Source organism: Manis javanica, chromosome 16 (genome assembly GCF_040802235.1).
Source record: "Manis javanica isolate MJ-LG chromosome 16, MJ_LKY, whole genome shotgun sequence".
In the NCBI taxonomy this organism is placed as follows: domain Eukaryota; kingdom Metazoa; phylum Chordata; class Mammalia; order Pholidota; family Manidae; genus Manis; species Manis javanica.
Genome location: NC_133171.1, coordinates 45,153,958 through 45,179,811, shown reverse-complemented (window position 1 = coordinate 45,179,811; position 25,854 = coordinate 45,153,958). Strand labels below are relative to the sequence as shown.

Here is a 25,854-nt window from a genome sequence, read left to right as displayed (position 1 = left end):
AGAAGAGGAATTTCCCTAAAGAAAGGAAGCACTATTTCAAGAAAAGGGGAAAATACTGGACAGGAAAACTAACAAATGGCCACCCTGTGTTCATTAGGAGTCGGGTCTGCTATGCATGACAGAAAACCCCAAATAGCAGTGACTTAAATAAGAGGGCAAAGGACTCAGGGAGCAGTCAGTGACCCAAACTTCTTCTGGCTTAGTCCTGGGTGATTCATATCCTAGACTACTACTTAGCTCTAGCCATTCTGCCTATATAGTCCAGGGAGCAGAAAGGAGAAATAAATGAAGGATAGTCTAACCTGCTGTTCTTTAAAGACCCCTTCTGGTAGTTGTCCACACTTGAGCTTATATCCCTTATATTGTCAGAAGTTAAATATATAGCTATACCTCGCTGTACGGGCTTCTGGGAAATGTCCTGATTCCGGGCAGCCATGTGCACAGCTAAAACTCAGAGGTGTTATTAGGAAGAAGGCAGGAATGTATGTGGGACAATCAGTAGCCTGTGCCATGGTCATAATCTGTGAGGTGCCTCGAAGGGCACTTCCAGCTGGTAGGGAACACACTGCTGTGCAAGATGACTTACTCCATTTTTGGACATCCCAAATCCGTCCCTCTGTGACTTACATCTGTTGGCTTACACTCTCTGCCCTCTCTTTGTTTTTTTCTTTTTATTAAGGTATCATTGATATACACTCTTATGAAGGTTTCACATGAAAAACATTGTGGTTATTCCATTCAACCCTATTATCAAGTCCCCCAAACCCCATTGAAGTCACTGTCCATCAGTGTAGTAAGATGCCACAGAATCACTATTTGCCTTCTCTGTGCTGCACTGTCTCCCTGTGACCCCCCCACACACCATGTGTTCCAATCATAATACCCCTCAATTCCCTTCTCCCTCCCTCTGCACCTGCCCTCCCACACCCCTCCCCTTTGGTAACTGCTAGTCCCTTCTTGGAGTCTGTGAGTCTGTTGCTGTTTTATTCCTTCAGTTTTACTTCATTGTTACACTCCACAAAAGCCTCTAACTCTTTTTTATACTATGGCATTCAAATTATTGGAAGATAAACCTGGCACCCAAGTCCATTCTGGTCTAATCACCCTTACTTCTTCTATTTTTCTCTCATAAGTTCCAGATCTCAGCACCCTGGTGTGCAGCTGAGGCTGGTCAGTCAGTATCTTCCTTAGAATGTGATGCCCTAAACTGGGCCCAGTATCTCAGATGTTGTGTGACCAGTACAGGATATAATCGGGCTACTGGCATCCCCATGTCAACGCCCTACATCTGTCAGCATGCCATTGCAGGTCTGATGGGCCTGTTGTCCCCTGGCTTTCCCCTCACCCGCATGTGGACGCTGTGGTGCCGGAAGTGCTCGGCTCTGTGATCTGTTCCTCTGGCACACCGACCCCAAAGCAGAACTTTACAAGCATTTATGCCAGTTGCCATCTGGCCCTTGAGGAGCCTTCATTTAATATCTTGACTGCCAGCTAATGGATTTGCTTTTCCTTTCAACTTCTGCCAGGGTCGGAAGTCATGTTTTCTCCATCTTCCTTGATCCCCATGGAGTTCTCTTTGTTTTCCTTTGGGTAAGTTCATTTCCCTGTGTAAGGTGTGAGGTCTCTCCGAGCCATGGAAAGCACCCTGACTTTGGATGATGCACAGACTGGGCTCCTGAACAGCAGATTCTGAGTCAGAGGTTAGCATGCAGCGGGTTTTTTAGGGAGAGCTCTTAGTATCAACATCTGTTAAAGGGAAGGGAAGGAAGATTGGGCAGAAAGGGGCTCTAGCTGCAGTGGGGTCTCAGTGTAATGTCCCAGCTTCTCACAGGGAGTTGCCCAGGTCCTCCCATAAACCTCCAACCTTATGTTGGATGCTGTGGGTGTTATCAGAGGACCAGGAGACCCCTGGGTCCCTGGCCAGGGATGGGCACCTAGGTGGCAGGGGGCTACCTCACAGATCAGCTGGCCTTGGTCCCTGGGGAGCTCTACTATTTGGATGGTTTTCCTCAGAGTCCTAGAAAGACCTGGTGGAGAACAAAAGCCACAGTCAGGGACTGAATGTTTGTGTTCCCTCTACGAATTTCTGTGTTGGAGCCCTAACCCCAATGTGATGGTATTAGGAGGTGGGGCCTTTGGGAGATTATTATGTTCTCATGAGCCATGAGGGTGGAGTCCCTGTGGTGAGATTAGTGCCCTTGTAAGAAGAAGAAGAGACCTGGGTACTCCTTTCTCTGGCTTGTGAGGGACCAGTGACCATGGGGCCATCTGCGAGCCAGGAAGTGGACCTTCACCAAGAACCCTGGATCTTTGATTGTCCGGACTCCAGGACTGGGAGAAATAAATGTTTTTAAGCCACCCAGTCGATAGTATTTTGTTGTAGCCGTCCAAGCTGACCAAGACAGTGGTGGTGGGAGAGGGAGGGAGGAGGCGCTGAAGAAAGCCTGTGAGTCGTTGCTGGCAAGTTGGGTCAGAAGACCTGGGTCTCAGTGCTTAGGTCTGCCCTGACAGCCATGTGGCCTGGGGCATGCCCCGACTGCTCTGGACTCCGGGGATCTCATCTTTAGAGTGAGGGTTGGGTAAGGAGTCTCAGAAGTCATCTCTAACTTTGTGGTTTGATCCCTCTAGAGCTAAAGTACTTCTTTGCATCTCCATTGCTGGGGCTAGAGTGGGAGAGTCTGGGAGCCAGGGGAGCTGAGCTTCCTCCTCTTTTCCTTCACTCTGGCCCCGCTGTTCTACAGAAGCCACTGCAGACCCCTCAGGAGGCTCTTCAGGTGGAGGTAGGTAGGGGTGTGGTCAGGGGACAGCAAAGGAGAGTCATAACATTTCCTCCATTCTGCCCTCCTGGCTTGGGGCAACCTCTGGGTGAATTTTGGATCTGACGGTTTCAGAGTGAATTTATTAAAGTTAGGGGAATTAATAAAAGAATATAAACTAGATTTTGCCTGTGACATGCATACTCATGACCATGTGGTATGTGCTCTATGCACAGCTTGTGTATGAGAGAGAGGGAATGAGAGAAAGATCTGTCACAATTTGCTGTTCAGAAAAAAGTGTCACCATTTCCCTTCTGAACCCTGAGAAGGTTTTCAGTTGTATTTTTCACCATAAGCTGCCAGACCTTGGAATGTGAGAACCCAGGGGAGGAAGTGGAACAGTGTCTCTGCTCACCCCTGGGGGTCCTTGGAAGGCACCCTGAGCTGAGGGAGAGGGAGAATGCTTTCTTTTCTTTTCCCTTTCTAGCCATCCGAACTTTCAAAGGGCCCTGTGTCCCTCCTATCCTCCTCTCTGAGAAACTGCCTGCAGGCTTGAGTGGAGGCTGGGGGATGGACAGGATGCTTCTTAGGGGAGCATCTAGTTCATGGCTTCCAGGCCAGGTTGGTCAAAGGATCTCTGTGGGGGCCCACGCACAGGGCCATTCCACACCCCCAGCTGCCCCTGTCCTTGAAGGCCTGTGCATATCATCTCTCTTGGGTCTCCAGTCTCCCAGATCTGAGGGTCTCTTACCGGTGGAATCACCCCTGTTCTCACACCAGTGGAAAGGGCAGGCAGAGAGAGTTCCCTTTTCTGAATGACCTCCCAACTCCAGAGAGGACAAGTGACTTGCCCAAATTGATGCGGCAAGTTAGAGACAGTCTTAATCATGTGACCTGAGAGGTCTAGAAATGGAGGGACTTTTTTTTTTTGCTCTGTCTATTTGGGGCTGGAAAAACTCTTTTTCTCCATTCAGGTAGTCCTGAAGGGCAGCAAAGTCCCTGTGGCCCTACCCGTGGTCACCTGCTGGGATGACCAAGTGCCTGCTCTCCTCCACTCTGCCTAAATCTGCGCTGGAGCTGGCTGGGGGCAGGGAGCAGAGCCCAGGAAGGAGAGAGGGAGAGCAGGACAGGGGAGGCAGAAAGGGAGGGAAAGGGCTTGGGGACAGAGGTTGCTGGAGAAGGAGCAAACAAACAATGTCCTGGAAAACGACTTGTTTCCCCTTTCCAGGCTCCCTGCCTGCCTGCCTTTCCCACTGGGGACAGTAATTTAGAATAACGAGTCATAATTTGATTACATTCTCTGTCCTGAAGGGTAAACAAGGATCTCCCATGGAAAGCAGGAACAGCATGGCCCCAGCGCTGGCACACTCCCCGGGCTGGACAGGGCTTTCCCCCCTCCTGTAGCTGTCCCATCTCTTCCTGGGTGCGCCTGAAACACGTGTTTGGATGACTTCAACTCCCACTTTCTATTAAGGTTTACATTCTCTTCTGTCTTCCACTCTCTCCCCCGCCTCTTCTTCTCTGCCCTCCCTGGTAATGTCCTCACCCTGAAGCTTGCATACCTTGTAAATATTTAAACCCATCTATTATTTCCTGTTTATTAGCTGTGTAAATTCTGAGTTCATTCATTGTGCATGTGTCCTGCTGTATCTGTTTCTGAAGGGGAGGCAGGTAGGCAGGGCTGTGTGTGTACCCTTCTCTGGCAACAGTTTTGCTGAGGCCTGTAGTCAGCTGTATTAGCAATTCTGGCTTTGACTTTATTTTTATTTTTTTCCAATTTAAAAAATTTGTGGTAAAATATGCATGATGTAAAATTTACCATCTTAACCATGTTTAAGTGTACAGTTCAGCTGTATTCTGTACATTCATAACACTGTGCAACCATCACCACCATCCATCTCCACAACTCTTTCATCTTGCAAAACTACAACTCAGTACCCATTAAATGCTAACTTCCCTTCCCCACCCCACCCCCATCCCAGCCCCTGGCAACCAGCATGCTGCTTTCTATCTCTATGATGTTGATTACTACAAGTACCTCACGCAAGTAATCATACAGTATTTATTTTTTGTGACTGGCTTATTTCACAATGCCCTTAAGGTTCATCCCTGTTGTAGCATATGTTAGAATTTCCTTCCTTTTTAAGGCTGAATAATATTCTACTGCATGCATAAAACACATTTTCTAACCCATTCATCTGTTGCTGGACACTTGGACTGCTTCCATGTTTTAGCTATTGTGAATAACGCTGCTGTGAACATTGGTGTACAGATCAGTTTTTATTTTTTATAATAAAAGGCCGCCTTTTATTAATTGCCTAGTATATACAGACTTACTCACTGAATTACCACAAGTACCTCCTGTGTGGCAACTGTTCTCTCAATGTTATGGATGAAGAAACTAAGGCCCTGAGAGGTCAAATAATTTGCCCAAGATGAGAAAAAGGGAGAGTGGGACCGGCATCTGCCCTGCTCTAACCACTGTCTTTTACTGTCTTGTGTTTATGATGGACTTGAAGAGCACACTAGAATCACCTGCAGCGCCCCGGCCTCTCCCCAAAGTTAAATCCACCAGGCAAATTGAACTCCCTGGGGGCTGGAACCCAGGTACCAGTATTTTAAAAACCTCCCCCATGCTTCTCTGTGGTGCCAGGTTGAGAAGCACTGGGTTAGAAGATAGAGAAAGAGGGCAGAAGGATTGACTCCCTATTCAGTCTTTCTGTCTTCCCCTGTGACCGTTCCTCCTACCCACTCAAGGGCCATGAATGCCCCAAGTCTAAGGGCACAGACCCCCTGGGATGCCTCCAGAGGTTGTTTAGTGTGTGTGTGCTCCACTGACAGGATGGCCTGGGTACAGGGCCCAGTGGGGCCCTGGATGGACCTATCAAGACCAGCCAGACCCCAGAATGAAAACAGCTGTGACAGCCCTCAGGCTGCCAGCATTTCTGTCATCTCCCTATCAGGAGTGAGGGCAGCATGGGGGAGGGCAGGGGTCAGTGCATCATTAGGAGGGTGGGGAGAGGAGAGAGTGGGCAGTACTGGGCCCTGCAGGGTGGGGTCAGGGAAGTCATTCGTCTCTGCTCCCAGCTCTTGCCTGTGACTATAGCACATCTCTCCTTGGTGTCACTGCTGCAAACGCCACCCCTCCCCCAGTCTCTCTGAATGCCTGTTAAATCCAGGGTGGTGTCCAGGCCCTTAGATTTCCAGGTTAGGCTCTGCTCTAAGGCATCCAGCCTCAGGGGCTGCTTGAAGGAGGGCACACTTCCGGGAGGGGACTCTGGCGGCTCATCCCGGATCTCTTTCCCTGAGCCACCCTCGAGCCAAGAACCCTAGGGTCCACATGGGAGCAGCAGTTGGCCAGCTCGGTTCCCACCTGGGGGATGGGCATGGGGGCACAGCAGAAGGAGGCTTGCTTTGGGCACTCAAAGACTTGGTTTGGCCACTGCCATGCCCTGTGGTCTTGGGCAGTGGCTTCTCCTCCCTCAGTCTCAGCATCCCCATTTGAATTATTAAGGGGTTGGCCCAGATCACTGGTTCTCAAACCTACCTGCACATTGGAATCCTTTGGGGAGTTTTAAAAACTCCCCTTGCCTGGAAGTCATCCTCAGATGCTGACTTAACTGGTGTAGTTTGTGGCCTGAGCATTAGAATTTTTAGAAGATCCTCAAGTGATTCTAATTTACAGCAAAGTTTGAGAGCGTCTATTCTAGATCACTGCTTCCTAACCAGAGTCACATCAGGGCACCCGTAGATCGAGATAGTATTTGAACAGTACTCTGTCAACAGAGGTGATCACAGAGGGGACCCCAGCTGCCTGCTACCTGGCTGCCCCAGAGGACCACAGGGCTCAGGGTCTCTGTACCAACAAGGAGCTCTTGTGTCCTTCTAGCTGAAGTTTATTGCTTCACCACCCAGGCAGGAGAGCAGCAGTGTCCTGCTACTTTCTCCTGCTTCCGTGCTCTGGTGCCCAGGCCTACGAGAGGCTGCCTGAGCGGCAGGGTCAGGAGCAGGGGAGGGGAGGGAGAGACTGAGTCTTCCTTGTTTCCTCTGTGAAGTCTGCCTGCCAGATTGTCCTCCACCCTTCTCACCACAGACCTCCCCAGTGGCCTCCAAGAGATTGGGTAGAGCCCAGAGAGACTGTGGGAGGGTCGCTTTTTCTAGTGGTGAGGGTGATGCTGGGCCTGTATCACAGGTCTTCTGTCTAGTAGCTTAGCTATCAGAGAGGGGCTCATAAGCCCCAGAGCCCACCAGCTTTCTCATCAGAGTGGCTCTTTGGAAACTGGGCCAATAACACCCTGCCCTGGGGCACCGAGCATCCTCTCCCAGCATGAGGACTTGCTTCTGTTCATCCTACCCCATGGAGGTAACACAACATAGTTGCTGGCAACATGGACTATTTATAAGTTCACTGTTTATCCACCAATGTGTCCTAAGTGCTTACACAGTGCCTGGTGCATAGTAGATGATCTGTAAGTATCAAATAAACAAAGGGAGCCAGAGCCCCATGACCTTTCTGGGCTTTGCTTGCTTACTTGTTCATTCTGTAAAATGGGACAGTAACAGAATCTACTTTTTAGGATTAATATGTATAAAGCCTTGGGACAATGCCCAGCATATGCTAAGCTCTCAGTGTTTGCTGTCATCTTAAACCTAACCCTATTTTCCAGTTGGAGGATTTCCTGAATTTTCCAATTTCCCTATGAAAGGCTCTCTCTTACCCTATTCTGAGCCTCTGCTGGGGTTACAACTGATACCAGTGGGGACCAGGGGACCAGTCATTACACACCTTCGGGGCCTAGAACAGTGTCCAGACCAGTCATGTGGGCGGGGGGGCCCTCTTCTCTTTCCTTCCCTTATGATGCCTGTGGTTGAAACATGGTTCAAATACATGTAGACAGAGCCCTGCTTGTTGTGAATGGCAGGAGGGGCCCACAGATCATGAGGTTGACTTTAAGGCCCAAGGTTCCCCACTCTGGATCCTTCTTTTCCCTGCCAGAGTGGTCTTCCTCAGCTAGAAAGAAAACCATGTCACTCCCTGGCTTACTACCCCTCCATGGTTCTCTGTCTCTTGCAGCCTAAGCCCAGGACCCTGAAAGGGTGTGCATGGTTCTCAGCCTTCTGTCCCCTCTCCGCTCCATCTTGTCTGTAGCTGTCACTCTTGGGCTCCACCCAAGAGGCCAGCCATTCCACATGACCTGTTCTCTGCAGCTGGCCCACGGTCTCCTACAACATGAAGCATATGCTCTCCAGAGAGAGGCTGGTCTGGTCACCACACAAATGAGACGGGCTCAGGGTGCTTCCTGGAAAGCTCATCCCCACCCCTGTTTAGCTCAAACATCACACCCTTTAAGAAGCCTTTGCTGACTCTGCATCCATTGGACTATCTAACTGTTAAGGACCTTGATTGAGCTTCCTTGCTCAGGTGCCACTTTTTTTCACTAGATGGGTAACTTCTAAGTGGGCCTGCATCCCTGGTGCTTAAGAGGGGCTTTCAGCTTAGCAAGCTCAGTGAAGACTTGGAAAATGAAGAATGAATGAATGGATGGATTTCTTGGGATGTGTACTCAATTGTATACATCGAAGCTGAGGGTTTTCGCATCCTGAGGAGGTGTGGCCACATCTGCTCAGGCAGAGACTTCTGTGTATACGCACTTGGAAGCATCGGCAGTGGGGAACGGCGGGCCAGGCCACTCTGGGCTGGGGTTCGCTGTTTGGGAGCTGGAAAGCCTGGCCTTCTCCTGTCTCCTGCTTCCTGGTACCTTGTTGGGACCTTTGACTGCTAGGCAGGGATTTGGGATCAGACCACCATTTATCTTTCTTCAGGATCTTTTTTGTTCCCCACCTTTAACTTCTGGCATCTGGATACACTGCTCCAAGCTGTACCCATTGAGAGAATCCCCCAAACAAAGACTACTGCCCTTAGGACTCTCAGCTTAGGTGAGAGTCAGAGATGGTGAAGCCCCTGGAAGGTGAGCTTGTCCCACCCCCTACCTCCAAGCAGGTCTAGACTGAGAGTGGCCGGCCCTCTCCTTTAAAAACCTCTGGAGAGGGAGACTCCATCAGGCCATTTCTCACTTCTCGGCCCCAGGCCCTCCATCTCATTTGTGTGGTGACCAGGACAACCACTCCTTGGACAGCACATACTTTACGCTGTGGTCATGTAAGACTATTTACATAGTTGGGAGTGTATATTCTGGGTTCAGATTGGGTTCAAATCCCACTCTGTGCCCTCACAGCAGCTGTGATGTTGGACAAGTCCTTTAATCTCCTCTGTGCCTCAATTTCTTTATCTGTACAATAGGGCTAATAATGTGGTTGGTGGTAGGGTTGGCAGGGTTATTGTAGATGAAATGAGTTAAAAGACAAAACAAGTTAATGCACAAAAAGCACTTAGAAGAGCACCTGACACGTAGTAAAAGGTTAGCAAATGCAAGCTGTTATTATTACACAGAAATGGCTCCCCTGCTCCAGATCTAGCCCAAGTTTCCTGTCTCTGTCTGTCCATGTCCAAACTGACCTGACCAATCCATCTCCATTTGACAGATATTACTAGGGCTCCTCTGTGTGAGCTGTCACATGCCAGGCATTGAGGGGAGGACAGATGTGTGTAAGAGGAGTTCCCTGGAGACTGAAGGTTAATGTGCATGCAGGCACCTGTGAGGCTGGAGACAGAGGGTGAATAAGACAGGTTTCTGCCCTCATGAAATTCCCAGTTCAGACAGGAGGCTGGCATGGGAATGGACCTGGCCAAAACACTAAAGGGCCATTTAATCCAGAAGCTGCTGCCGCACTTTCTACTTTCTAGGAATGTGGTATGTTGCATCTTGGGGAAGTGGTTCTTTTGTGGGGAAAACATATCGATGGGCACTTTGGGTGAGAAAGACATGGCCTGAATGCATGAAAATGAAGTCAAGAGAGAGCAAACGTTTTGCATACCATAAAATGTTGAGGAAACTGACATCTTTGAGGCAGCTGGGCAGAGCAAGGGGCAGTAGAGCCCTTGAAAGGGGGCCAGTGCAGTGAGGACCAGCAAAGAAAATCCCTAGGCAGAATTAAGTCCCATCTTGATTTTTTTAAAATTATTTTTTGTTAGTTGTGCTGTATTTGCATATTTCAAAATTTCAAGTTTACAAAGGTGTATATAATGAAAAGGCTCTCCCTCCACCCCTGCTTCTTACCACTTAGGTTACTGCCAGTTTATGTGGCTTCCCAGAAAAATTGCTGTGTACAGCAAATTATATACAGCAAATGTATATAGACATAATTTCCTGCCCTCCATCTCTAGTTCCTTTGCAAATATGTCCTTATTCACAGTATCCTGCATAGCTCTGTATTGACTTAGCATTTGCTTAGTTTTGTATTTACTTAGTGATCCTTCCATGAGCAGCAAGAGCTTTCTCATTATTCTTTTACAGCGGCTCAGCATTCCACGGTGTGCTTGTAACCAGGGTTTATTTACCCAGACTCCTATTGTTTCACCTTGATGTTAAAGTTGCTTCCTGCTCTGTGCTGTCATTTCCCACTGTACACTTGAACCTTCAGAAAAGTCTGCTACACAGGTGTGTGCCTGGTGAATCTTCAGAACAGATTACCACAAGGCAGAGGGCTTTATGAAGAGCGACTTGGGAGACCCCCCTGTCTCAGCCCTCCGAGGTGCTAGGAGAGGCTCTACTCTTTTCGCAGCATGTGGGTGGGAGCTTAAGCCTTCCTCCTGGATGTTATAGGAAAGGGTAGGCCAAGGAGGCCCGAGGTCAAGATGTCATCTAGATTTGAGATGCCCGGGTTACTCAAATAATGGCAACACAATTAGAAATGCAGACAAATATGGTAGTACAGGCAGAATCCCAAGGGCATAGAATGCCAGAGCGGGAAGGGACCTTGGAGACCAGTGAACACACCTCTGTCACAGTCACAATCCAACAAATTGGTAAGGTTTATTGAGCTCTTACTCTGTGCCAGGAAGCACTCCAAGCGCTTTACATTGATAAACCCATGAATCCTTGCGCCATCCTTGAGTGATACTATCACTATCCCATTTTAACAAAGAAACAGACACAAAGAGGTTATGTAACATTCCTAAGTTTGCAAAGCGGGTAAGTGAAAACCTGGGATTCCAGCCCTTGCAGTCTGGTCTGGAGCCCATGCTCTGAACCTCACACATTCCACCTCTTACACAGGTGAGGAGACTGAGCCCAGAGGGAAAGTCACACAGCAACTTGGTGGCAGAGCCAGTGGGGCTAGAATCCGGGACCCATTTTAGGACCCTCCCCCCAGCACACTGCCTCAGTTTGCCTGGTGAGCTCAGAGTGGGGTTGGGGGGTGTGTGTGTCAGGGGTAGCTAGCAGGGGTGGCTCTTTGGGAATTAAGAGAAAGGCTTCATTGTAAAAAGAAAAGAAATCCTGCCATTTGCAACAACATGGATGGATCTAGAGGGTATTATGCCCAGTGAAATAAGCCAGGTGGAAAAAGACAAATACCAAGTAATTTCACTCATTTGTGGAGTATAAAAACAAAGTAAAACAGAAGGAAAAATCAGCAGTAGACTCATAGACACCAAGAAGGGACTAGTGGCTTCCAAAGGGGAGGGGCTGAGGAGGGTGGGGGGAGGGAGAAGGAGATTAAGCGGCACAATAATTCCCAATCACGATATAGTTAGGTCACAGGGACGGTAGTACAGCATGGAGAACACAATTAATGACTCTATAACATCTTACTGCGTTGATAGAGAGTGACTGCAATGGAGGGGGTGAGGATAATATGGGTGAATGGTGAACCACTGTGTTGTGTATTTGAAACTATCATAAGATTGTATATAAAGGATACTTTAATTTTAAAAAAAGGGAAACGCTTGATTAGTTCTAGGTAGTGGTCATAGGGACAGCCTGGAGCCTGGGGACATGCTGAACGCCTGACATTACAGGTTGGTCTGGGATGTGTCCTGAAGACCCCTGTTGTTGATTCAAGAGATGGCTCTGACTCTCAGTGCTCTTCCAACTGTGGTTTGTCTACTTGGGGGCTCTTCTGTGGCCCAATCTGGCTCCTTGCCCCATTTCCACGCCCACCAGCTCTTTACCCACTTGTCATCAGTGGCATCACTTTACCATGTAAGCAGGACCCACAGTATTTTGGGGATGGGGCATTTACTCAAGAAAATAAACCACATGCAGGTTAGAACTGTCTGCACAGTGAGGACCCCATAAATGCTTTCGGGGTCCCCTGTTGAGGTCTAATGGAAGTGACTTGGGGATTGTGGGTAATGGCTTCAGGACTCTCTTGCCAACCCTTTCCAGGATGGGGCAATTTCAGCAACTGTTCCAGTTAGTCTGGGGAGCCCCACCTTACTGGTCTCCATTCCCTAGTGTCAGACAAAGTGTCTGTCTGCTGCAGTTCTGAGCCCACTGGCAGGACTGTCCGGACAATCAGAGATGAAGCCCACTTGAGTTGGTGAAGACTGTGAGACGGGGCCGGGCAGCCATTCCATCTCTCCTCCTGCCTGTTCTTCCTGCTCCCCCAACACTGTGTGCCCTTACACAGCTCTGCTCACATTGGACTTGGCAAGGCACTGGGAGCAACTCCAGGGCCTCTCCACCTCCCTGGCCCGACAAGGTGCCTGGCACTTAGTAGGCACCCATTAACGTCCATGGGACTGATGAGTGTGTCCACCAGCCTGCCATTCCTTTTTGGAGAAACACTATGACCTCCTCTGGTCTCTAAGTCTGGCCCTCACCACATATCCCATCCTGACTCCCAGAGGAGCTTGTTGTTCTAAGCCTGCCTTTCTTTTTTAAAGCAGCTTTATTGAGATATGATTCACAGACCATACAATTCACCCACTTAAGCTGACAATCAGTGGTTTTAATCTAGTCATGGAGTTGTATAAGCGCCACCACAATCAGTCTTAGAGCATTTGCATCACCAGCCCGCCTGTCTTTTGGCAGCACCCATTCTCTTCAGCTTTCAAACATTCACAGGTTTTCCTCAACTTAAAAAAAAAACACAGAACAACTCCCTTGACCCTGCCCTGCACTCTCTGGCTATTGTGCAATATGTTTCTGTCGTTCCTGACTAAACCTCTTGAAGGAGCAGTTCACACCCACTGCCTTAATTTTCTCAGATTCAATAAACATTCTAAAAAAGGATCTACGAGGTACTGTGCCAGATGTTTACATATACATTGTCTCATTTAATCCTCACAAACACTGTGTGTGCTGGGAATTATCATCTCTACTTTAGAGGCGAGAAACCCAAGGCAGAGAGAAAATGGCTTGGCGGGGATTTGAGCCCAGGTCTGCATGAATCCAGAGCTGGTGCTTTGCTCTCCTCCCTGCCCACCCTGTGGTGGACCCAGCTGACAGCTCATCTTCTCTCTTACCGTCTGCGCCTCCAAAGACCTTGCTGTTCCAACCAGAGTGCTACCTTTCTCTAAGCCTCTCCTTCCAACAAGTCAAGCTGTTCCTTTTTCTCCCTCCTATCCGCCTTGGGATATATGAAAATTCTTTTTCTTCCTCCTCATCCTCCCCCTGTCCCTTCTCCTCTGCTTCCCCTCCTCTTCTTCCTCTTCCTGTACCTCCTCCTCCTCCGTCCTCCTCCTCCTCTCCTTCTTCCACCTCCTCCTCCTCTTATTTCTTATTCTCTTATTTCTTCTTTTTTTAACCATCTGGCTCAGATCTTTCTCCATGAGAACTCCCTTTATCTTTGATCGGGCCTACTTGCTCTTACCAGCTATAACTTGTTATGTTTTTTATGCTTGGTCTTGTTATTGAAATTGTTGTGGCTTCAGTTTTAAATCTCCTGGAACTCTGGAACCACATTGGTACCTTACAGCCTGTGCTTTGCTCTGTTATGAATGGAACACATACTCAATAATGGAAAAAAAAGGGAGGGAGGATAGAAGGAAGACTTTGTGGAGGTGAGAAGGTGGTAGTGAGCAAGGGTCCCAGAAGATATGGATAGGAAGGTATTTTCAGTTATGAAACCTATTTTAAGAGTAGAGTCAAACTGGTGTGTTATCAAGAGGCCTTGCATATGTTATGTGCTCAGTGATTGCTGTTTGCATTAAATTCCATGACCACTGTTCCCACCCCACTGCTGGAGATGGTGGAGGTGCTACTTGTGTCCTCTTCTGGGCAAAGAGTCTCCAGAGCAGGACCACGTTTGTCCTTGATCACTTCCCTGGACTCAGCACAGGACCCGACTCATGGAAGGGTTTACCAGAAAAATGGGTTTACGTATAGCCCACCTGAATGCCCCAAAATGTGCTATTCCAAAGGGGTCTTCAGGATATATACCACCTTGGCCACTTCATTCATTCAAGAAATATTTATTAAGCACCTACTATGTATCAAGCATAGTTCTAGGTACCTGGGATTCAGCAATGAAAAAAACAGATAGATTTGCCTGCCCACATGAAGCTGGCATTCTGGTGGTGAGAGAGAGGATAAGGAAGAAAATAAAAATAAGTAAATTACAGGGTATATTAGAAACAGATGAGGGCTTTGGAAATTGAATTGAGTAGGATCAGGGGAGAAGATTGAGAGTATTGAGGGAAGGATAGTTATAGAAAAGAATTAGTTTGATTGTAGTAAGCCTAATTGAGAGGTGAGATTTAGAATCAAGACCTGAAGGTGAGGGAGTGAGCCATGAGGATATTTGGGGAAGAGCATTCAAAGTAGCAAAAACAGCTGGAACAAAGGCCCTGATGCAGGAGCATGCCTTGAGTATGTGGGGCCAGTGTGGCTGGAGCAGAGGGAACAGGATTGGTGGGAGGTGAGAAAGGGGGTAGGGGTTAGGATGGTGCCAGGCCTGGCGGCCCTTGGCTTTTACTCTGAGTGGGAAGTAACCTTGGAGGGTGCTGAGTAGAGGAGGGATGATGTTGGCTTAAAAAGAGTCTATTCTAACTTTGGTTACGGTATGAACAGCTGACCTTAGGGTCCAAGGGCAGAAGGAGAGAGACTTGTAAAAGGCCACTGAAGAAATCCAGGAGAGAGCAGCTGGCAGCTTAGTGCAAGCGGTTGGTGATTGGGAGTGGTGGATTCTGAATATATTTTGAAGGTGAGATATAGGGGAAATGTCAACCTAGGCTCCATGCTTTCTGGCTGAGCCATTGGAAGGATAGAGTTGCTGTTAGCTGTGATGGGCAGCTCTGAGTGATGTTTGTTTAGAGGGGAGCATAGAAGTGTGGATTTGAGACAGCAGCAGGCACCAGTGGTGCTGATGCTTAGACAGTGGATTATTCAGGTCTGGAATCCGTTGGTCTGGGTGGCTCTTTGGTTTGAACCTGCTCTTTAACAGGGGTATAGGGCTGCTTCCTGGCTCAGCGGGGGCTGTCCTGGTAGACAAGCACTGCATGGGTGGCCCTGTTTCTGAAGCTTGGTTTCCTCATTTGCAAGACGGGCATGATAGCACTCATTTTGTGGATAGCTATGGAGGAATGGATGAGATAGTAGACATAAAGCCCTTAGCACAGGGCCTGGAACAAAAGAAGCCGTGCAATGGTGGGGAAAAAAATAACAGCGAACCAGTCTGGATTGGCTCCTGCAGTCCAGCCATCAAGTTAAAAGTTTAAAGGGGGTGGATGAGGGAGCAGGAGAGGAAAGGCTAAGAATGAGGCTTGGAGCTACAGGGATGTGATTTTCTTTGTTCCAGGGGAATGGGAGCTTGTGGGGCAACAGGAAGGGAAGCAACCTGTGGAAGTGGGGTAGGACCATCCAACTGCAGGCAATGAGCAGCTGCTTGGATTGGGACTGAGCAGCTGGTATCTGAGTGTCCCAGCTGGCGTGATGAAGGGCAGGCTATCTGGCTGCCTGGGGACACTGCCCCTTGGCAGTAGTACCCATCAAAGACATTAACTTGGCATTTTAAAGGTCATGTCTTCTACAGGGAGAACCTAGCATTTCCTTGGCTTTTCTTTCAGGCCCAGCATGGCGTGACATGCAGCAAGTCTTGAACGAATGTTAGCATCTGTCCTTCCTTTCACCTCTATAAAGTGGTCACTAAGAAACATCATTTTCCAGAATTGCTGTGAAGATAGGTGATAGCATATAAGAAATTATCTGTGCAGCAGTCATGCATTTAACCCCTAGGAGTAGCAGTACCCCCAGGAGTGCTGAGATTTTCAGTTACCTCACCAAGGCCACAGGTGCTATGAGGTGAATGGAAATTTGGGGCAATCTCCCTTAGCAACAAATTTAGGAAGTGAGGAGGCTCTGTATGAGGAGGGGGGATGGGGAGTCATGCTCTGCCTAGGTGGGCGTGACTTTCAGAGCAGGTCCAGGCCTGGGGTGGGGGTGCTAGGTACAGGCACTAGAGAGGGAGACCCCAGAAAGGAGGCAGAGAGTGGAGTGAGGGGAAGGTGTCCCGTGCAGCTTCCTCTGGCTCTTAGAGAAGAGGGAGCTAATGTTTTGGGGCATGGACCAGACCACAGAACCCTCTTGCTGGGGAGGTACTGTCCTCCCATCACGCAGATGATACCTCTCAGGCCTGGAGAGGATAAATACCTTGCTCAAGGTCACACAGACCAACAGTGGTGGAGCCAGGATTGTGACCCAGTTCTGTTCAACCACAAAGGCTGCCCTCTCTCCACTACACCATGCGGTCATTGTGACCCCCAGGCAATAGGGGGATGGACAATATCAGATGACCTTTTGATGATCTCTTCCAGCAGAAACATTCTCTCAATCTCTGCTTCCTAGTCTCCCTCCACACTCACCCCTGGCTCCTCCCTTTCTTTTCCCTCCTCATTACTCAACCCCTAGTAACCCCACCGGCTGTCTGCAGGGTTGGGGGAGGAGGAGGCCAACTCTTCTGGGTGACTCACATTACCCTCAGCAGCCTGCCTCCCTCTCTCCCACCCTACCAACACAGTGTTGAGGGCCCCCTTCCCCACCCTGTCCTCTGAAAGCATCCATGGCTAAGGGGTACTTCCCAGAATCAGCCACCAGGAACAGCTGGAGTAGGGAGCAGGGGGGTGGGAGAGGAGATGCAGGCTAACAGCTTCCAGATGTGCCAGGGCACGAGAGCCAAAGGAGCCTCCAGTCGACTGGTCTCCTGCCGTGGCTGGGAGGCTGGGATGGGCCAGCCCCCACAGCCAGGACTTCAGAGTGGCCAAGGCAGCTGGGCAGATCCCTGCTTAAAACTGCATGCAAATCTACGTGTGCAGGGTGAGCGAGACCTCTATGCTGCACCTGCAGGGGCCCCTGGGAAAACCCCTGTGGCCCAGCTGCTCTCTGCGGCAGTCCCCCCCTTTTTTTAACATCCAACTATTCCTTTATTTCTATTACTACACTTAAGTTGCATGGAAAAGATAACCAAGAAATTCTGCCCCATTTCAGGAAAAGTTTCCAATTGACACCAACTGTGTGGTGAGAAATAATTAGGAATGGTGACATCCTTGGGTCAAGACTGACAAGGAAGAATGAGGTCTGGTGCTACGGTTCATCTCCAGCAAGACGATGGGGCAATAGCCAGCACAAGCCACGCTGAGCGTTTAGCTCCGGTCACAGGTCAGACTTCTTTTCTGAGGCTAGCCAATCGAGCCAAATAACTGGGAGGAAAAGAAAATTTTACAATGAAGTCCAGATAAGTTTAAAAACCAGGATCTGGACACATTTTCCTCCCAAAACCTACATAAAACACACCTTTTTCCTAATAATATTAATACTAATACCATCTACCTTGGCTATACTGCCGGCAGTGGAGGCACAGAGCATAGGGGCATAGAGAGCAAGGTCTGGATTCATAGTGTTTGGAAGCAAATTGCAGTTCAGTCACTTACCAGTTCCAAAGCAACTTCTCAACTCTCATAGCTGTGAAACAGTTTCTATTTCATGAAGTTATTCTTGGGTTAAATGAGATAATCTATGCAAAAGAGTTCATGTATTGTCTGGCATTTTATTACCTTTCAGAGAATACCCCACCTTGTTTCAGAAGCTATGTCATTTTATCCTTGAAAACTGGAAGTTAGCTGTGAGTCCCCCCATTCTTGTGAGAGGAAGTTGAGAAGCACAATTACCTGCCCAGGGTCACACAGATGTTAAGTGGTAGGGCTGCAACATGAACTCAGGCCTGTTAGACCCTAAGATCCAGGCTCATTATACTGTGCCCCTCCCTGTGTGTCTCTTTACTATTTGCCCATCAGTGGTAAGGTTGTAGGACCTGCTGGGGGCTGGGGACATCATTTTCAGTCCTACTGAAGAGAAGACTGATTCAGGAAAATGGGCAACAGCCTGGGGGCTTCAGAGGGGCCCGGGAAGGAGCAGGCAAGTGCCCTTGGTGGGGGTGCTAAGGACAGGAGATGTCAGGAACATGGGAGGAGCAGGGTGTCCAGAGGTTGGAAGGAGTCCAGGTTGTCCTAGGGTGCACTCAAAGAGCACCCAGAGCCCCTGAGCAAAGCCCCAGGCTCTGCTGACTGCTCTTTCTCTTGGTGTGTGTTTCTGGCTTTGCTGGTCGCTGCTCCCCTTCTGCATGTCTTCTTCTTGGCTGGGGCAGGGTGAGGAGGGTCTCCTGAATTCCCCTTTGTGGGCTAGAGAGGACAGGAAAGCAGGGAGGAGGAGCACCAAGAGTGAGGAGGCTGGAACTGGCCAGCAGGGAGGCCCGCCATTGGCCCAGCTCCCAGGGCCTGGGCCTGAGGAGGGAGCTGCCTGCCCCTCACCATTCCCTCCCCGCCCCCGGGGCTCCTTCGCTGCCGAGTCTGCCAGCTGGGCCCCTGCCAAGCCAAACAGCTGCCAGGGGAGAGGAAGAAGCATTTCCGAGCAGAGAGGCCCCTGTGGGTTCCAACTCGAGCCTAGAATCCCCCTTTATCACCGCCAAGTGAAAACAGGAGTCTGTGCACATGCACATAGGCATGCACGCATGGCACTAGGGAGCCCAGGGCAGAGGCCAGAGGACCTGGGATGCTGCAGGACTGGGGGGTGGGACAGGGCCGTGACTGGGAGCAGGCTTGTGAAGAGATAGAAGGATACGGGCCATTACTGTGCTAGGTGGGGTTGGGGGTTTGGGGAATTAGGTTAGGCTCACTCAAAGGTTGTGGGGGGAGCGTGTAGTGGGTTGAACAGTTTCCCTCCTAAAATTTATCCACCTGAAACCTCAGAATATGATCTTATTTGGAAATAGTGTCTTTGCAGATATAATTAAGGGAAGGATTGAGATGAGGTCATGCAGACTTAAGGTGGGCCCTAAATGCAATGAATGTCCTTATCAGGCAGAGAAGAACGTACAGAAACCCCAGGGAGAAGAGAGTAAGAGGATCCACATGAAGACGGGGGCACAGATGGGAGCCCCAGCCAGGGACTGCCTTTAGCCACTGGAGGCTGGAAGAGAAGCATTCTCCCCTGGGGCCTTCAGAGGAGCATAACTGACTGACACCTAGATTTCAGACTTGTGGCCCCCAGAACTGCAAGAGAATGAAATTCTCTTGTTTTAAGCCCTGAAGTTTATGGCAATTTGTTATGGAAGCTCTAGAAAATGAATACACAGAGGTGTATGGCACAGGGGGTGGGAGTGTCTGGGTATGCCAGGGTTTGATAAAAAAAGCCTTAGAAAACAGAATGGAAAAGGTCTATTATTTATTGTGCTACTGTTCCGTGGCCGGCACTTTTAAAGATACTTATCTCAGTCCTTACAGTGACCCTGCCAGTAAGAATTATGATTCCCATTCTACAGTGAGGCTCAGCTCCAAGTGTGTTCCACTTAGTTGGAATTCCAGGATTGGATCTTCTGTCTCCTAAGCCTACCTTCTTCACACTTTCTAGCAAGAGAAGCCTAAGCAGTTTCGAGGTCTGATGATCCATACTTCCAGGTGGAGGGGAGGTCTCCAGAGGCCTGGGAGGGGAGCATATGCCTCACTGGGGAACTGGGCAAGGGATCATTAGGCCATTGCTCTGGGGGTGCTTCTGTGACTGGAGGCCTTGGACAATCTCTACTCACCACTGTTGCTGTGTCCTCAGGGACACATCTCATGGGCCATTCAGGTCCCTGAGCCTTAGGGAGTGAAGGACCTGCCCCTACGAACTTCATTCCAGCTGCTACAACCACCAGCACTACCTCCACATACCATGTCCAGTGAGGTTGCCATTTCTACCATCCCCTCACCAGCCTCTCCGTCGGTACCACCCCACCACTTTGACCACCAGCATCACTGCTTCCATTACCACCAATGCTCCCTCCATCACCATCACGGCCACTGAAACTGCCAGGACTTCCATGTCCACGTAAGCACCTCCATAACTTCCCATCTACCCTTTCCACCCCCACTGCATTCGCCATCAATACGTGATATAATGGAGGGGATAGAAGTGGGTGAGGGATGTAGGAGATCTGCAACAGGCCAGCGGAGCAGAATCTAGCAGGGGAGGAGTCTGCCTGGGATATGCCTGGCTGACAGATGTGATCAGTAGTAGAGGATTGCCCTAAGTTCAGCCTTGTTGAGAGGGGAGGTGAGGCAGCCTGGCTGCAGTAAACACTTAGTGGGACAGGCTGTCTTCACAGGCATGGGTTCCTCGGGTGGAGGTTGTTTGAGTGACATATCCTGGCCCTGCCTGACTTGGGCTGGTCTCTGGGGGATGTGAATTTTGGCGGGTCCCTGGCTTCTGGCCGCCTGCCTGGCTGGGCCATGGCAGTGAGGTCATGAGAGTGGCTGTACTAGTAGTGCTGGGGAGTGGGGAGAGGGGTGGGGAGAGGGGAGGGCCCCACCCTGGCCCTGGCCCTGGCTCCAACAGGATGAGGGCCTCTCTCCCTAGGTTGACCCTACCAAAAATGATGAAATAAGCATTTCTTGACACTCATTCCCCCAGATTCCCCTCCCCTCTGCCTGCCCAGCTCTTCAAGGGCTCTGGGTGCTGACGGCTCTCTCTGCCATGAGCTCTGAGTTTATCTTTTCTGAGATACCTGGCTAGTCAGTTCAGCCACTTGAGGAAATACAGGGACCAGAAGGCTCTGATCTGGGAGCAGGGAGAGAGCCAGCCATCACAGAGGGAGGTCCCATTTCTCCACTCAGCTGGGCAGCCCCTCCTTCCAAATCAGGCCAAGTGTGTGTATGTGTGTGTGTGAAGGTGGGCAGATGAGGGGAAAGGGCAGCAGAATATTCCAGAAGCTCAAACCACAGCTGCTCCCCTAGCCTCTTCCCTGCAAGCCCAGCCACCTCCCCTCTAAGGATGGGATTGGCTGGCTCTGGGAACATCCTCTCTCAATCCTTCCAAAGCCCTAAACTGCCCAGGTGCCAGGCTAATCTGACCCTCTAGGATTGTACTTGAGAGCTTCTGGAAGTGGGAAACAATACTATCGTGGGATGTGTTTATCTCTGCATCAGGCGTGAGAGCCGGACAGACAGGCTGGCGACTAGCGAGGCCACTGAGTCTCAGGGACAGGGGATTGGAAGGTGGGGTCGGTGAGAACACTGGGGAGGGGCCCAGACTTTCCCCCATACCCGGGGAAGTAGGTGTGGCTGGAACTTCCCACTAGTTGCTGCAAATCATTCCTCAGGATAAGGACTTTTGCTGGGTTAGGTAAGACTTTGGCAGGATACGGAGACCTGTTGATGACAATAGTGACAGCCAGTGTTTATTGGACACTTTCTACCTATCAGGCCCTTTCCAAGCACTTTATATGTATCAACTCATTTAAAGCCCCCAAGATCACTATAAGATTAGTATGATTACTGTTATCTCCATTTTACAGTCAAGGAAATGGAAGCACAGACAGGTTAAGGCATTTGCTGAAGGTTATGCTGCTGATGAGAGGTGGGCCTAGGATTTGTGTCCTGTTCGTCTGGCTGCAGAGCTCATTCCCCCAGATACCCCTCCTCTCTGCCTCCCTGGCTCCTCAAGGGCTATTTTTCACTCCAGGGTGCAGTGGAGTCCTGGGGCTACTCCTCTGAAGTCCTGAGTCCCCACCCCAAACCTGCAGACCCCTTTTTCTTCCCCAGTGTCCCCTCTCATGTGGCAAACAGAAAAGACACGGGAGCCAGGAGCCTTGGGGTCTTCTGCCTCTAGTGTGCTCTGGGGTTCGGGTAAATCCTTGCTCTCTGGACTCAGTTTCCTCACATGCCCTGTATAGGCATTGGGCAGAGCCCGATGTTCCCTGAAGGCCCTCCCTGGTGCCATCTGGTGTTGAGCTGTCCCCGCTTGGAACTGCTCCCATTTGTTGTGCCTCCCTGGGATCAGCTGGGCTCCTGGTAATGCTGGGAGTGGGGAAGGAAATGGTCCAAAAGATCCCTGTGTGTCTGGACAGTGCTTGTGTGGCCCTGTGACAGCAGCTTTCTAAATTCTGCCCTGTGAGGAGGAGCAGCAGTGTCAGAGATCAGAGACAATAGCCAAATTGTGCTTGACCACCTGCAGACCGTCTGCATATGGGGTTGGGGGTTGGTAGAGGATCTGCTGGGACCTGGGTCCCACCAACCCTGGACTCCCCGAGCCTCCCCTCAGTGTATTCCTGCTGCTCAAAGGCAGTGACAGGGGGCAGACCCTTGGGGTCATACTTTCTCTTCCAGCTCTCAGAGTACCCAGTGAGCAACACCTTAAATTATCCTCCTCATCCTACCAAGCCCTTTCTTCTTTTCCAAACCACACCCCAGACACCCTTTCTGTTTGTCTAGTAGATATTTACTAAATGCCCACTACGTGCCGGGCACCATGTCAGGTGTAGAAGACAGGGATGGGTAAAGCTTGGTTCCTGCCCTAAGGATTAATAGCCCAGTGGGGATTAACCCCAAAACAGTCCCTCACGCCTCATCCTCCATACTCTATCACTTGGGCAAACCCTCATGCCTTTGGAGGACCACCAAAGGTGGAGGACAGAAGTGTTGAGAGGGCTTCTCTAGGGTCTGGAGGTCCAGTGGGGTCTGGAGCAAGCAATGAGGGCAGGTGCTGGAGAAACATGCCCTAGGAAGGGTGCATCTGGCCCTGGGACACCTTTCTTATGATGGCTTCTCGGGCCAATGTCTGAGCAGGAGGAAGATGATGGGTGCCATTTCTTCTTGCTGCAGGGAACCTTGGCAGAAAAATAGCCCATTTGCTGAGCTTATCCTGAGACCCTTTAAGGCCAACTTGTCTGTGGTGAGTAGATGATCCCAGAACTTTAAAAGAAAGAGGGGTACAGAACCATAGAAGCTGGGATGGAGGACAGGGGAGGGCAAACTTCCATGTAGGGGAGTTAGACCCCATTAGAGAAGCTGGTAAATCTGAGGAGGTAGGTCTGGGTGGGTTAATCTCATTATGGAAAGCAACTGCAGGGACTTGTGAAATATGGAATACTCTCATTTAAAATATTAAAGTCATTCATCCACCCATTCCTTCATTTCACCAACAAGGCTTAGTGAGTGACTACTATACTCTAAGCACTGTATTATAGCTGAGGATTCAGCAGTGAAATGATAGATTTAGTTCCTGCCCACTTGGAAATTGTGTTCAAGTAGAGTGAAAGAAAATATGCTGATTACTGTATGAAAAAATTATTTCCATACAAATTTGAAAGGCATTGAGAGAAGTACAGGATGCTATGCTCTGAGAATTTATAACAGAGCAGTTGGACCTCCCTGAGTCTGTGTGATTGGGGAAGACTTCCCTGAGGAAATGGTATTTAAGCTGAGGCTTACAGGATGACAGCAGTGTGTCAGGGTTAGGTTCAGCTGTGAGTGACAAAAAAACCCTCAAATAATGGTGGCATAAACAAGATAAAAGTTTATTTCTCTCTCACTTAAATAAAGCCTAGAGCTGGGTAGTCCCGGGCTGGTAGGGCATCTCCACAACCATCAGGTACCCAAGTTCCTTCTATTTAATGATCCCAGCACCATTCTCAATTGCACAACTTACAACTCATAGTCCAGAATGGCTGCTCCACCTCCAGCCATTATGCCTACAGTCCAGTCCGTGGGAGGGAGAAAAGAGGAGAGAAAAAAACATGTATCTTTTAAAGATACATCTTGGGGGGGTAGCACACACCATTTCTACAACATAGCACTGTCCAGTTATACATTTAGCTGGAGGCTGGGGAAACCAGAAGCCTAGATACAGATCAGCAGTTCCTTTCCTAAAGAAAAGGAGACATATAGAAGTCTATCCGACAAAGAATTAGCTAGGTGAGGATGGGGGTGATAGAGACTACAGTGTCAGAGACAGACTGGCATGTGTGAAGGCTGGTAGAAGGCATTGAGAATGACTCGATGCTTCCCAAGTCCTGGTATGATTGGCTGAGTGACTTGTGGTTGCATTTGCTGAATTAAGGGGTCCCAAGAAGAAGCAAGTTTGGTGATCAGGATACTTCGGTGTTGGGCCCATTGAGTTGAAGGTCCTGCGAGCCATCCATGTAGAGAGGCTCATGGATATATGGGTCTGGACCCAGCAGAGAGATCTACATTGGGAATTGTAAGTATATTAGTAGCAACTGCAGCCGTAATGGGAGTGAAAGAGAAGACCCAGGGAGCAGTATAGAGGGAGAAGAGAAGATGCCTGGGGCACAACCCTGAGAACCCTGGGAAGATGTGCACCCCCCTGTGGCCTGTTGGTCTCTGGTTTTCTTTGGAGCATTGTCTCTCTGACACCTCTTAGGGTGGCAAATCCAATGATCTGTGCTCCCACTCCAGAGGTGGGAACGTTCCCTATAGACCTGTCCCACCAGAGCCTTCCTCTCACCTCTGTGGGAGAGCCCAGGGGCAGCCATGGGACCTAAGTTCAGTTGACCAGATCCTCTCTTGGCACTGGGCATCTTGAGTGTCCTGACACTAGCACGGAAGAGCCTGTGGCATTCAGCCAAGTAATTTCTGTCCCATTTCCAAGTGAGGAAATCCAGCTTCTCAGTCAATTCCCTGAGCTAGTTCCTCAATATTTTTCCAATAAAAAAGAAAAACTTTTTTTGACTTATAAATGCCAGAGTCGGTTTCTGTTACTTGCAAACAAAGAGGAGCCAGCAAAGGAAAAGGAGCCGGACAGGACTTCAGAGAGGCCAGAGGAAAACTAGAAGAGTGAGGTTTCACAAAAATAAGCAAAAGAGTGTATCTTGAAGGAAGGAGTAGCCAGTGGTGTCGATTTTTATTTTAAAAAATGTCCAGTATGTCTAAATAAGCATAGGAGGAAAAGGCAAGGAGACACAGCTGTTAACAATGATCAACAATAGGGGAAGGCTTTGATTCATCTGTTTTAAAGGAAGGAACCCAACTCCTTATTTACTGAAGATAAGAACAACAAAAAAGGAATCAATTGACTTATGGTCACTGAAAAGTCCAGGGGTGGACCTGTCTTTGGCACAGAGCAAGTGTTATCATCAGGACTGGTCTCCACTCTTCTGTGCTGGCTCCTTCTCAGGCATGATCTCCTTAGGTAGAATTCCAGGCAGTTCCTCATGGATACCCAGTTAGCAACTCCACAGGGAAAACGGTTCTTCCCAGTGGCTCCAGTAAAATCCCAGGATTGGTTCTTTTGGCCGCATTTGGCTCATATGTCCTTACTGAGCTGATCATTGTGAATCAATCGAGATATCTTGGTACTTGAGTGGCCAGGCCTGAATCACATGTCCCCTCCTGGAAATAAGGGGGTAGAGTCATCTCCATCCCAGCCGCTTTTACTGAGGGCCTGGGCATTGCCCAAAATAAATCTAGAAGAAAGGATGGGTCCTGGGCATGAAAACTAAATCTGCAGCACAGTTTCCCAGGGGGAAGGACACAACTTCTGGTGAGGTTTGGCTCACAAGGCCATACTTGTGGCATGGGGCATGGCCTATTGAGGTACCCTTCCCCAGAGCAGTGGGTACTGGGCAGACACTTGGACATGCAGGTGGTCTTGGTGGTGGGCAGATGCAAGAAAAGCAAAATAACACAGTGGATAAGTGGATGGGCCCTGAAGTCAGAGAACTGGATTTGAATCTAAGCTTTGCTTGCCATTTACCAACTTTTTCTTCTGAGTCTTGGTTTCTTATCTGAAAACTGGATTAATACAGGAATAGTGCCTACCTCTTGGAATTCTCAAGAGAATTAAATGGAATAATCTATGTCAAGTGTTTAACTGTGTTCCTAAAAGGTAGTAACTATTCAGTGAATATTGCTGTTATTTTAGTGTTCTTGGGGTGTCCCATGCCCTTGACAGGACAGGAGGCACTTTTTGGGGCCCTCTTC

General features: G+C 49.3%; 1 protein-coding gene across 3 annotated transcripts in view; it reads left to right on the top strand.

Moving 5' to 3' along the window:
* Positions 1-25,854, top strand: part of RSPH9 (radial spoke head component 9) — an 86,019-nt gene that overhangs the window by 33,618 nt on the left and 26,547 nt on the right. Inside the window, exon 5 of one of the 3 annotated variants that reach the window (XM_037012534.2) lies at positions 22,735-22,804. The exons of 1 other annotated variant lie outside the window; for it this stretch is intronic. In XM_037012534.2, the coding sequence (XP_036868429.1) occupies positions 22,735-22,778 (44 nt within the window). In that variant the 3' untranslated portion in view covers positions 22,779-22,804. Of the gene's footprint in view, positions 1-1,526; positions 1,768-22,734; positions 22,805-25,854 lie in introns of those variants that run through there. One more of the 3 variants, XM_037012315.2, reaches the window with a different exon arrangement.